The sequence below is a fragment of the Bemisia tabaci genome, chromosome 6, assembly GCF_918797505.1.
Source record: "Bemisia tabaci chromosome 6, PGI_BMITA_v3".
Lineage (NCBI taxonomy): Eukaryota > Metazoa > Arthropoda > Insecta > Hemiptera > Aleyrodidae > Bemisia > Bemisia tabaci.
The window spans coordinates 30,808,705-30,821,285 of record NC_092798.1 but is presented as its reverse complement, the minus strand read 5'-3'; the positions used below and the strand labels follow the sequence as shown (position 1 = coordinate 30,821,285).

At 41.5% G+C, this 12,581-nt stretch overlaps 1 protein-coding gene across 5 annotated transcripts in view; it reads left to right on the top strand.

Moving 5' to 3' along the window:
- The window catches only part of hth (Meis homeobox homothorax), a 386,117-nt gene that overhangs the window by 131,753 nt on the left and 241,783 nt on the right, over nucleotides 1-12,581 (top strand). For all 5 annotated transcript variants that reach the window (XM_072301815.1, XM_072301818.1, XM_019061762.2 and 2 more), the window contains 2 exons: nucleotides 1,595-1,645; nucleotides 10,717-10,767. In XM_072301815.1, coding sequence (XP_072157916.1) covers nucleotides 1,595-1,645; nucleotides 10,717-10,767 — 102 coding nt within the window. The remainder of the gene's footprint in view (nucleotides 1-1,594; nucleotides 1,646-10,716; nucleotides 10,768-12,581) is intronic.

Below are 12,581 nucleotides of genomic sequence, written 5' to 3'. Positions count from 1 at the left end.
GAAATTTCTCAACTTGCTCCGGCTCAATGGCGATGGCCCCTCAATTCTAAGGAAAAACGTCGTATGCTCATTCAGTTGTTTTAGAAACCCCCCCCCCCTTCCCACCGTAAATTATTTATTTTCAAGGATGGAAAATGAACATACCATTCTTGAAATTTTTGGACACTTCATATTTGATATTGATTCAAATTGGTCAGGAGCGCTGGTTATAGAATCGTGTTTTAATGGTTTAAGCTTACAGATCGGTGAAAAGTATTAAAATTTGTTCAAGTGTCCAGCTTTTACGTCCAATATTATGACATATCGCCCATTTACAGATACAGCGAATGACATCACCTATACCGCAGTAGTACATACCATGGTTTCATCCGTATTTTACGTCAAGCAACCACTGAAAATGTGTGTCTCACCAATAAATGAAACCAGATCGGACACAATTGTGGTGGGTGACGTCATACGCTCTGTTTTCCGATGAGCAATATCTGCGTCAATATTGAACGTACACACTTGGCATTTGAACAGATTTTATTATTTTTTGCCGATAAGTAAGTTTCAACCATCCGCGTATGGCTCTGTGGCCAGCGCAGCTGATCCATTCCTCTGAAAAATGTACACAAGTTTACAGCGTTGATCTAAGAGTAACTGAGCGGTCAAAATAATTTCATAGCTTTTGCACCATATCAAGTATATGATCGAAAAATTAATGACAATAAGCTGTCCTACCGTTTCATGTTCAGGAATGAATTCTAATTTCTCAGTAGTTTTTTACATCAGTTGTTCTTCAGCATTTATCGTAATTTCACGTAACTTTCATGATCTGACTTGCAAACAGCGAACAGTTTTTTTTATTATTAAACTTTGGAAAGGAAACCTTCACTATTTCATGGAAAATTTCAACGAGATATGATTTATTAAAATCCTTTGAACCACATAAAATGCCGGAAAAAATGTAATGGTTGAAATCCAGGTAGTTTTGAACCCGTGTACTCGTAAATAATTATTCTTAAACTGTCCTCCATTTTCCTTAATGTCAATTATGCCCAATGCGGAAAACCGATGCGATCGTAATGCTTTTGAGATTAGAGTGATGAAAAATATACACTTTGAATTGCGGTAATTCCCTTTAAACCGTACCGTTTTCCCTCTTTTCAAGCAGTTGCATGCATACTTCCTGTTTTATTGCAAATGAATGGTGATACAAGAAAAACGCGTTCCTTTGTTGGTAAGTTTTAAATTGTTGCGAGCACTGTATTGTTCAAAAGAAGTGTCACTCTAAAATTTTTCTTAATTTTTCAGTGTACCTATATTATGGATGGGGGAAAAAAATCTCATGGAATATCGTGCAGCAGCTATGTGCGTTCGATCTTCTGAACAGTGAAATGTGACGCAAAATATGTAGCGTCAAAATCCGAGTCGTGCGTTTTCCGTGTTTCACCATCGAAATGCATTGTAACTCCCACTGAATGCCAAATATGACTTCAGAATTTGAGCATTTCAGTATTATTAAACACCTAACATGGTCATAGTTATGCTTCCCTATGGGATTTTGTTTCATACGGTCTGATACTAATCCTCATGTTTTCTTTTTTTTCAGATTCGACAAGAAAACCCTTATTATATAGCCGATCAAGAAGTAGACTCATTAGTAAGTATTATATGATTTTTTTATCAATAATTAAACGCACGGATAGAAAATAATGCCAGTTGGTCACTGGATTCCTGGTTATTATGATCTGATGCAGGAAATCTAATAGCCGCATATGCCGTTAATAATGCATCTGATTATGCTTCTCGCACCGGCCACTAGATTTTGTAGGGACTATGCATATGATTATAGGATCATAGTAACCACCAACATTTCTTTTTTCGTTCGAGTTGGTTGTTAATTTAAAGAAATTTCATTAAAGTGACCAGCGTTGCTTTCATTTCTTTTACTATTAATCGTATCGAAGGTTTTTTCTCTATTTTCTGCGTATTTTAAATTACTTGTAGACATGCATGATCTTAATTTACTAGATCTTAATTTACTTAATTTACTCTTATTTTACTAGAAATTAAAAGTAGGAAAATGTGAGCGTCTGTCTTTCTCCGAGCTGGAATATTTCACGACCAGACATAGGTGGATCCTGCAAATTGGCAACATTGCCTTTCCCATTCAAACCTATGGAAATATATCGATTATTGGAAAGGCCAGGTGCTCTGACAAGAATCGATTATTCAACATAGGTTTAAATGGAGGAAGTCCGGTGTTGCCAAATTGCTGGATCCGCCTCTGTGACCAGAAGATGGTACCGTATTTCCATTTTCCTTAGTCCGGAATGGCATACTTTTTGAATAGTTAACCCGAGCAAATGATTAAAAATTCCTATAAAACCCGGACATGGACAAGAACTTCACCAGTCCCTGAGGACCCACCTATCGAGAGCGTGATCCGGACTATTAGAGCTTTGCTATTAGGGTCGGCGAATGGCAGGAGGGCTAGGGAGCAGGGTCATTACGCTATCCACACCGAGCATTACTGTCAAATCGATAGCAAATCCCCGTTTCTTTTCGTCGGATGACGGAAAAAGTTGAAATCGAGCTCATCATTCGGCAACTCCGAAGCTAGACCAAGTCGTTTGTAAAAGGAGTCTCTCGAGGGCGTGTTCTGCTCGGCAATTAATCGAAATTCAGCTTCGTGAATCGATCTCCAACTTATTCAAATACGGTATTTTGCGCTCGGTATCGAAGTCCTTTCAGAGGATCTCCTCCCGAGTTCGACCCTTCGAGAGCCGCGATTAAAAATTGATAATTAAATTTGTACGCGGCTACTTGAGAATAGGTGTCTCTTGTCACGCGAGTTGAACGAAGTTGTCGGAATGGGCACAGTTGAACATATTTCGTAGAATTTATATCCAGTTTCGTTGAATTTAACCTAAGCCGATGCATTTGCCCCGCTTGTCAGTCCAACTAGGTCAATAGCCGAGTGTATACATTTGAGCTCGTTTCCTTTTAATTCTTATCGTGTGCGAAAATAGTAAAAGCCTTGTCAAATACGAGGAATTGTTGCGATCGAATCAAAGTGATTTTATGAGTGAAATCCTGCCTAAATCGAACTGTTAACAAAGAAATAGCTGACAAGAGTCGAAGTGAGGTCAATGTTCGCAATTATTCAGTTTTGAATTCATTCCTGAGGTCAGTAACTGCTGCCAATAGCATAAATCATATCTCCCTCCTCGGTAAAAGTTTGGTTTTCTCGAAAATCAAACTTCACCGTGAAATTTTATGAAATGTTGCATAAATTTCCCAGCAAAATTGAGATTTTTATGACCTTTTTCTCATTTGGTATCTCTGTGTTCGATGGTGAAAATTCGACTTTTGCGAGGATTTTTGGCATCGATGCCGTGCGACTGGAGTCGTTAGGAGTGACCGATAAACCTTGCGTGTTGCCCTCAGCCAATTCTAACCTCACTTTCCGTTTGGGCTCGAAGGGGCATACTTCGAGGTGGCGCGGAATGCGGGAAATAACCTTAAAGTGTCGGCGAAGAGGAAAAACCATTCACACGAGTGCTAAAAGGGGGTAATAGTGAAACTTAGCCTAGATCAATCCGTTTAGTTTAACATTCTATCGGAAGTGTCGGAGACTTTTTAGCCTCAAAAGTCTTGCGGGCTAATTGCAGGGCTAAATGGCAACACTGCAGGAGCGTGTTTGGATCCACTGGCAAAACTCGTAAAAATTACTGGTGTGTCTGGATTTTTGGTTTTGAGATCACGAGAGATTTCACTGTTTCTCAGACAAATGAGCGTAACTCCATTACAATGCTAAAAAATTTGCACCCGCGATTCGCATTTTACTCGAAGACTGTTGGAAATTTCTGTCAGGGTAGTTTCGCCAACGCTTTAACAGATTGCGGGAAAAATCCAATTTCGCCAGCAGATGCGCTGTCATTTTTGTATGAAAAAAAAAAAAAAAACTAATTAGATGAGTAAATGTTGCAAATTTGGAATTAAGTTACGTTCTTTTGTCCGAACAAAGATGGTTTTTCCTTAGAGTCATGGTTGTAAACAAGCGATGAGGGTTTAATTTATTATGCCTTAAGCGCCTTCCACGACATGATTTATGTCTCCAGTTGACATCATTCGAGTCTCAACAACTTCAAAAATTTCATTTTGAGAAATCCAAAAACCTCCTGCTCCCAACAGTTTTGCGAAAACTCGGTTACGCAACAACAGATCGCGGAGCGTATTTTACAGTACAAAAATTTAAATCTGCAATTTTGAAAAATATTTCTCGGTTATTTCCCTAGTTATTTTTACCTTTAATTGCTGGGAGTATCAATCTCGGGGAGAGCTCTGAGCAAATGCGGAATTACGGTGGCGTGGTATGAGGAAAACCCGAAACGTCGGAAAGTCTCGGGTTAATGATCTGGAAAACGTCAAAAAATCAATGCAAGGTCAAGATTTTTCAACTCTGAAAATTTCAACTGTATGATGTTGCTAATTTACTGTCGGATAATGTCAAATTCATGCTATGAGAAAAATGTTAAATACTTAAGGAGGGATGAAACAAATAGGAAAATTTAGCAAAATATCAGGAAAATGGATTTTTCAGTGTGAAGTGTACTCGTCATTCTAAATGTTGAGCTTTAAATATTTTCGTCAATTTTTGTTTTAGCAACTCGAGTTATGAACTGGTTTGTCTACCCAGTCTTGTCTTCGTATGCCAATGACTGAAGTTAAAGAAAGTGTATTTTCATTGCAATTTCAATATCTTTGCTTTCATTTTGTGATTTTAAGTGGAAAGTAACCAGAGTATCTTCTTGAAATTCCGTGTAAATAGTTTGAATGATAGAGAAAAATCCACAGAAATCTGAAAAAAAAAAAAAAAAAATGTTCTCTAGATCGCCTCTTAAAAGTAAAATCATGAGCAATGCTTTGCAAGGCCGCAACCGGAACTACATATTTTCCGACCTAAAGATGTGTGATTTGGTACAGATGGAGAAACGCGTCGGGATCTCGGTGCAGAAGAATGATGCCCTCGATCTTCAAATCTTCATTTCGTTCTAAATTTCGACAAGCACCATGACCAGCTTCCCCTCCCTCACTTCCGCCTTCCCCGTGGACAATAACTATGCAATCCCCGTCCACGAATATTTTAACCGACCATTATTTATGGCAGGATAATTTTATGGTCAGTTAGGTCACCGACAGAGGCGACCGTCCGATGACCGCCGATTATGGATGCGTAGGTGTGATTCTCTTAACCATCTGTAACCATCCTCGGGAAATTACCCCCCCCCCCCTCCTCCGCCTCGGTAGTCCGAGAATTCCGTCGTCCATTCAGGGTTAATCTGTTCCGTGTGACTCCTCGATCTGTTTCTCCCAATTTTTTTCTCTCCTCGCGGCTCGTCGCGCCGGTTTTTTTTTCGGTCTCTCATATTTTTATGATTGTTTTAAAAAGGTGTATATTTCAATAATCGCGTAGTGCCCCCTGCCCCCGGCCCCGGCGTTCTTCGGGCATGCGCCTCTGGACGTGTCGTCACGGTTCCTGCCCTCAATTCGTCTCTCCTGAAGAAAGAGAGGGACGTTTTTTTTCTTACGAGAAAATCGAGGAAAAAACTCGCCGCCGCATTGTCCACCTGAGTCTTATTAAGTTGTCGAAAAAAGTCGGAGTAAACGCTCCTGTAGTCCTATACTGTAGCACCGGAAGTATGAAGCTCAACCTTATATCATATGCAACTCGTTTTTTGACACCCCCCCCCCCCCTTCCCCCATAAAGCTTCGAAAAAAATAATTTTATAGTTTAGCAATTTATCCATAACTTTTCATTGATATCATAGTTTCAGAGTAAATAAAGAGTAATTCTTAGGTGGAATTTGTGTAATTGCCACTTTTATGTCTTTGAAGCGCTATAGTTCAAAGCTTAAGGGAGCGCTCGGTTCTTTTTTCCCGAAGTTGCCGCGCTCGACTTAACTTTTTGATAGAGTCGCTTCTTACAAACGGACGTATTTAAGCTAAAAAGAACTATATGCATAGCGTTTGCGTGTAACATAGTCCCTTTTAGCATAAACACGTCCAAATACTCATCTGCATATTTTCATTTCTAAGACAATTCCTACCGTAAAATTTTTTCAAATTCAGCAAAGAAAAGTGAATTTTATCCAATTTTCTTCGAAGACTCTAGGGAATCCGTGGGATGAAATTCTGTCGAGATCAAATGCAGGATGCTGTCGGGCCCATCTGCAGGACGGAGCTTTTCAGAGGTGTGTAATTATTAAGTCGGGAGAAATTACATTTTTATTAATTTGCCGGTACGGCTGGCCACGCCCAAGAATATTCCATTTCCACGCCGCCGCCGCTCACCCGTTCGCTGTTATCCACCATTATTAATTAAGATCGAACCGAATTACGCGCCGGGCACCGATCATCGATCGCACGTCCACCCGTGCAAACGACGCCACATCAACGGCTCCTTGTCAACATTGCCAAATCGTACGATCAAACTCGCTTTTTTAAGCCGTCTCTACAAAAAATTCCGATTCAATCGGCAACACTATAGCAGGTTTATCGATATGACTTGTCAACGCCGCGACTTTGCCGAAATTATACCACTAAGATGCATTGATCCGATAAGTTCGGAACTTTTATTCATTGAAAAAAAAAATTGACCAGGTCTTTAACCCGGGCGACGGGGCTATGATTGGTCGTTCATTTTTTGCTCTACCCACCAGAGGTGCCGATTTTGCGAGCTCGAACTGGACTCTGAAGAGTGGTTTAAGGAAAGTGTCTTCAAAATACAAGCTAGGTTCGGTGTTTATATAACTCACAGTTTTTCCATCACTTAAACCCACTTATCTTCTCGAAACGCACTCATGATTCCGCCTTAATCAATTACTTAATGCCAAGCAGATCCTCTCTTTGCCACTTGTTTTTTAGATTTTTTTTTGAATCTGGTGCAAAAGTCTCTTTTTATTAAACAAAAAAGACTAGGAAGAAGGAGAAAAAGAAGATAAATAAGATGAGAATTGAATTTTTGAAATTAAAACTGAGACGCAACGCTCAGTTACAGCTCCCCTTTTTTGAGCAACGAAACGTGACGACGACGACGACTCAAATTCTCCCACCTCTAAATTCATCGCGTAGTTCTGAACCTCTGAAAGGTTCCGCACTGGAAATACACTGGAAAAGTAACTCCTGGGCTGAAACCTGCAGTGGCATCACCTACATTTTGGACAGGTGAGTTACCGGAGCCCAACCCTCGCTCAAGACTTAAAACCAGTCCAGCCAGGGCATGAATTTCCCCAAAATTTAGATGATACTTTTTGATATCATATAACCTTGCTGTCTGGGTATGATATCATCTTACATCCAGGGTTGAATTCAGGAGAGGGCATGTAATTTTTGACCTAATTTTCCAAAAAAAATTTAAAAAAAAGTGTAAAAGAACCGATGATCAAAAAAATTGTCAAGGCCGCGAAGCTAGGACAGTTAGGTGCGTTGACTCCACCTACGATGGATTTGTCAGTGGCTCGGGGTAATCTCCATACTCGTCCGCCTTATCCACGGGTACGCTCCGGACACAGAAATGCTCTCTGATGGGTAAGTGAATCAGTTGTCAACTCGGAGAGAAAAAGAACAAAAAACCGGATACGGACTCGTGGATGATTTGAGAGTGAGCTCTCCATTCGAGCCTCGGTTATTACGAGGCCCGGGGGGAAAATTATCGAGTGCAACTGACCGATGGCAGCGATCCACGACTGATCACCGATCATCGGATCACGTTGAGCGTCCCAGTCGGAGTCGTCGTCGTCGAGCACGTCGCCACAAAAAATCGAGCGCGGAGGGAAGATGTAACTCGACTCGACGCCGCGGCCCCGGTAATGGAAATTCGTTGTTATAAAAATACGGACACGTATATTATATCTAATCAACGCCCGTCCGAAAAAGAAAACCGCCCACTTACGTACCGCGACTTCCGACGCGCGCGCTAACTGGCCCCGCGCGGCGCGGCGCTGACTCGCTGCGGATTTTAGCGCCCTTACAGCGAACTGATCGTTGAAATTGATGGACAAAGCTATAGACAAAGAAGACATGAGGAGTATGGAGTAAACCTATTGGTTGAAATGGATTCGCTGCGGATTTTAGCGCCCTTACAGCGGACTGATTGTTGAAATTGATGGATAAAGCTGTAGACAAAGAAGACATGAGGAGTATGGAGCAAACCTATTGGTTGAAATGGATTCGATGCGGATTTTAGCGCCCTTACAGCAGACTGATCGTTGAAATTGATGGACAAAGCGATAGACAAAGAAAACATGAGGAGTATGGAGCAAACCTAATGGTTGAAATAGATTCGCTTCGGATTTTAGCGCCCTTACAGCGAACTGATTGTTGAAATTGATAGCCAAAGCTATAGACAAAGAGTGCATGAGGAGTATGGAGCAATCCCATTGGTTGGAATGGAGGATCTTACAGGCTAAGGGGTTAATTGATGGACTATCCATAGGGTCTCTCGTATAGGTTGGCGGTAGTTAGTCTTTTTCCTACCTCCTTCGTCCATTGCAACAACCAGCTCCCACCAATAGGATCCCTCCATATCCTTTTTGTCTTCTTTGTCTATAGATTTGTCTATCGATTTCAACAAGCAGTTCGCAGGTGTCCTTCGATTGTGATTTCGTTTAAAATCCAAGTTCGAAGCCAGATTCTGCACTATTAAGCAATATTTCGTTGGATCGTTCACAGCTGAACGTAACTACACAACATTCACAAATTTTCTCTCAAAAGCTGCATTTTCACCGGAAGAATCTTAGGCATTTCTAACTGAAAATTTCACTGATCTTTCTTCTGGTCGCGTACGGAGATGCTCCCAGGCCTCCCAACAATGATGGAAGCCTTTATACTTCAGGGACTCTGACATTCAACTTTTGACCTTTCCCTCTGTTGGTTGTTGAGCTACGTGTCGTAAAATTCGTCCAGCAAACCCACCGATGTTCAGTAAACTTGTTCGTCATCACCCGAAGATGATTAGCTAACAAAGTGGAAGTCAACGGCCAAGAATAAGATCGATGACAGTCGCTGCCTTAGAATTGTCCATCAGAAAAGGAGGAATCGCTGAAAGATGAATTTTTATACATTACCAAAAGCCTAATTGAAGATCCATTATTCATGCAATTTTCCGGATCTATAAGTCGACACTCGAAATTGGAGATTTGAGTTCCTTTCATTTACGGAAACGGGCTGCGGCAAAATTTCAAGTATTTTTCACTCGTAGTAGTAGAGTCTTCCACTTCCTATAAAAGGTCCTTCTCTCGTCAGATGTTTTCTCAGAAGCTGGAAAAAAAAGACCCGAGGATTATGGAGCCGAATCGATGACGTCAATAGGTGCGCATCAGCCTCTCAATTTCGAGACGGCGGTTATCATCTCTTTTCCGCCTCTGGTCGCGGCTCCGAAGTCCGAGCCGGCGTAAAGCTGACAACGGAGGACGGCGCAGCCAAATGAATGCAAATAAGATGCATGCTGAAAACGCCTAAGAGGGCACCAGCTGAATGCAAGCAGTGCTCACAGAATTTTATTCTTTGCTTTCCCACTTTTTATCCCTCATTTTATTTTCCTCCTTTCTCGTGAGCCGGGATCCGCCGCGCCGAGTAACGACTCCGTCTTCGTCTTCGAAGCCTCACATTTTTAGCTCGGGGATCTCTCATCCCGCCGCCGTTGCCAGGTCTCGGAGAAATTTCGGATTTCCCACCTGCGTGCCGATTATTAAACTCGATAGACAAAGCTATAGACAAATAAGACTTAAGAGATATGGAGGGATTATGTCGGTGGAAGCGAGTGGTTGCAATAGACGAAGGAAGTAGGTAATAAACTAACTAACGGCAACTCACGAGAGACCCGATAGTTAGTCCATCATGTACCCCCTTAGTCTGTAAGTACCACCCATTTCAACCGATAGGATCGATCTATACTCTTTATGTCTTCTTTGTCTATAGCTTTGTCTATACATTTCAATAATCGGCCCGTTGGTTGCTGTTAATTTGACGTACGCGGATCGATTCAAGTTGGCTTTTTGAGCTTTGTGAGTGGATGCCTGGTAAGTTTCACGCGTTTTTCATTCAAAATCGTCCATGTTATGACTTGAAATTTGGCAGCGTGGTTACTCTTCTCACGTGAGCTTCGCGCCGTTTGCAAGCTCGAACGGCGCACAGTGGTTCGGGTCAATCAGTGAGGTCGGACATGAGATTTTTAACTTAAACTGCAAAATTTGACGTTTAAATCGTCGCATTTTAAATTTTAAGGGGTGCATCCAGAAGAAAATTCCACGAGAAAACCAATGAAACCACTTTTAAAACTTCTGAATCTGTACGAACGGAGTTATGAGCTTTTAAAGTTTCCAAATGTTGTCCGACCTCCCCAATTGGCTCGATCCATTGTGCGGCGCGCGGCCGCGGCCAGACATCCTCTAGACGACGCGACGCACGATGGTAACGGACGCGGCGCGCCGCGCCAGTCTTCCTGCCGTGGCAGCTTTTGATGTGCGGTTTTTCCCTAAAAACAAAGAATTTCCCGGATCTGCGATCTCATTTTGGTCACTCTACTTACAACCTCACGAAATTCAAGATTTTTCCCTATACAAGCATTCCTATTCCACACTTGAAATTCTTTAAACTACTATGATTTCGCTGACGATATGTTTTTTCGACGCTCTTGATTGAAAATGTCTCTTTTTTCTGTTTCAGATGGTGCAAGCTATCCAAGTATTGAGATTTCATTTATTAGAATTAGAAAAGGTAAGAAAAGTTCCAACCTTTTTTTAAATTATATTATCTCCCTTCCAGTCCCCACATAGGTGTTTACTTGCGATAAAATAACGATTAGGACAGAATTAAGCAATTTATAGTGGAAAGGCTATCGTCATCCGCTATCGGCATCTTGCACGAGTTCAGTGTCTTCTCCGGTTAATCATTATTCATCTCTGGAATTACTGGAGGAATACACTACGCCGTAGCACATAATTTATCACCGCGTATACTCTATGCCCCTCGTATCGTCCAGATAGTGGAGCAAGTGTGTAAAACAAGAGAGGACAAGAATGGGAGGGAAAAAACAGGGCTTGAGTCCCAATTAAAAAGAGTGGCATCGATGACTGACCAAGCAAATAAATAAAAAGAACTCGTCAGTGTCACAAAACAACCACACGGCACCAACGAAACTTCAGCACCGCCCAAGACCTCTTTACACCTACGAGGTAACTGTGCTGTCCACGGAGTTTCGAATGACGAGGTTCTTGGATTAGAATTAAATAATTTTGTTTCGAGTCCCTATTTACCTATACAGTGAAGATCCTTTTTCGTATGTTAATCTATTTCTTTGGATCTCCTTAATCTGGAGAAGGTACATTGATGCAAGTTCTCCAGCTGGCTGTCTTCCCCATCTGGTGTCCCCCAAGGATTCCCAAGGAATTTTCAAAAATATACGATCGTTGCAAAGATTTTGCACACGTCTCCAGGAGTATTAAGTGTAATCAACCATCGATTGAGGTTTCAGCTGATACTTCTTACCAATAAAAAAAATAGTGGAAAACCAAAATTTTTACTTTTTTTTGTGCCTTCTCTTTGAGCCACCTGGAGATATCGCATAAAAACACATTTCTGCACTCCGAATGTAATTAGTAATTACTGGTGAACCAATCCCTTAAAAATCCAGTGCCGTAATTTTCTTACGGTCTGCGGCGGTTTTACTTCTCGAAACCAACAGACCGAGCGGCGTTATCCGTGTAAACAGGCCTTGAGAGTCTGACCGCGTCAACGGTCGAGCTGGAGAAAAGGAAAAAGGATTAAATCAATGAATGATCGAAATCGGTCCCGGAATGCCGCTGCTCTGACAAATGCTGTCGGATTTTCCGGAAAAATCACCGTCCTTCATCTCAAATAAAACAAGGAAGATGTAGTTTTCCGTCCATCCGGCAAACCTGAAAGCGCCTTTTTACCGGAGGTGTGCACACGGCTGACTGTGGAAGACCGGTCTGTCTCCTCTTCTTTTTCTTCGGCTCTTCACTCGCCTTCAATTCGTAATTTTCTTTTATTTTTAATCGAAAATTAAAATAAAATGTCCCCCTCGATCTCCCTCCCCTGCCCCCTCCGACCCGACGACAGTCTGCTAAGCAGGAGACCTTGTTTCTGAGAGGACATCACTTAACACTCAAACATTATAATTCAACTCATGGCATTTTGTCAAGATTTTTCTTTCTTCTTCATCTTTTACTATATTTTCTTTTCGCCGCTTCACTCCGGCTTTGTTTTGCATTCCTGAGTAGTGGAAACCGGGGGGAGTTACGAGTTCGCAAAGTTTCCGTAGCCAACGTTTCCTTTTACTTACTTTTCTGTCTTAGCATATAATGATTTTCTTCCATTGTGTTCGGATGAAAGGATGTGCTTCGATCGCTCGCTCTCTAAGAATGACATTAAAATATTCCACTTAGTTCTGTCTCCTTTTTAAAGGTTTAGTTTTTATTTAGAGTATGTTTAATTAATTTATTTATCCATTCATTCCTACCAAATGCACGGTTCAAATTCTGCTCCTTTCTCTTCCCTTCCATCTATAA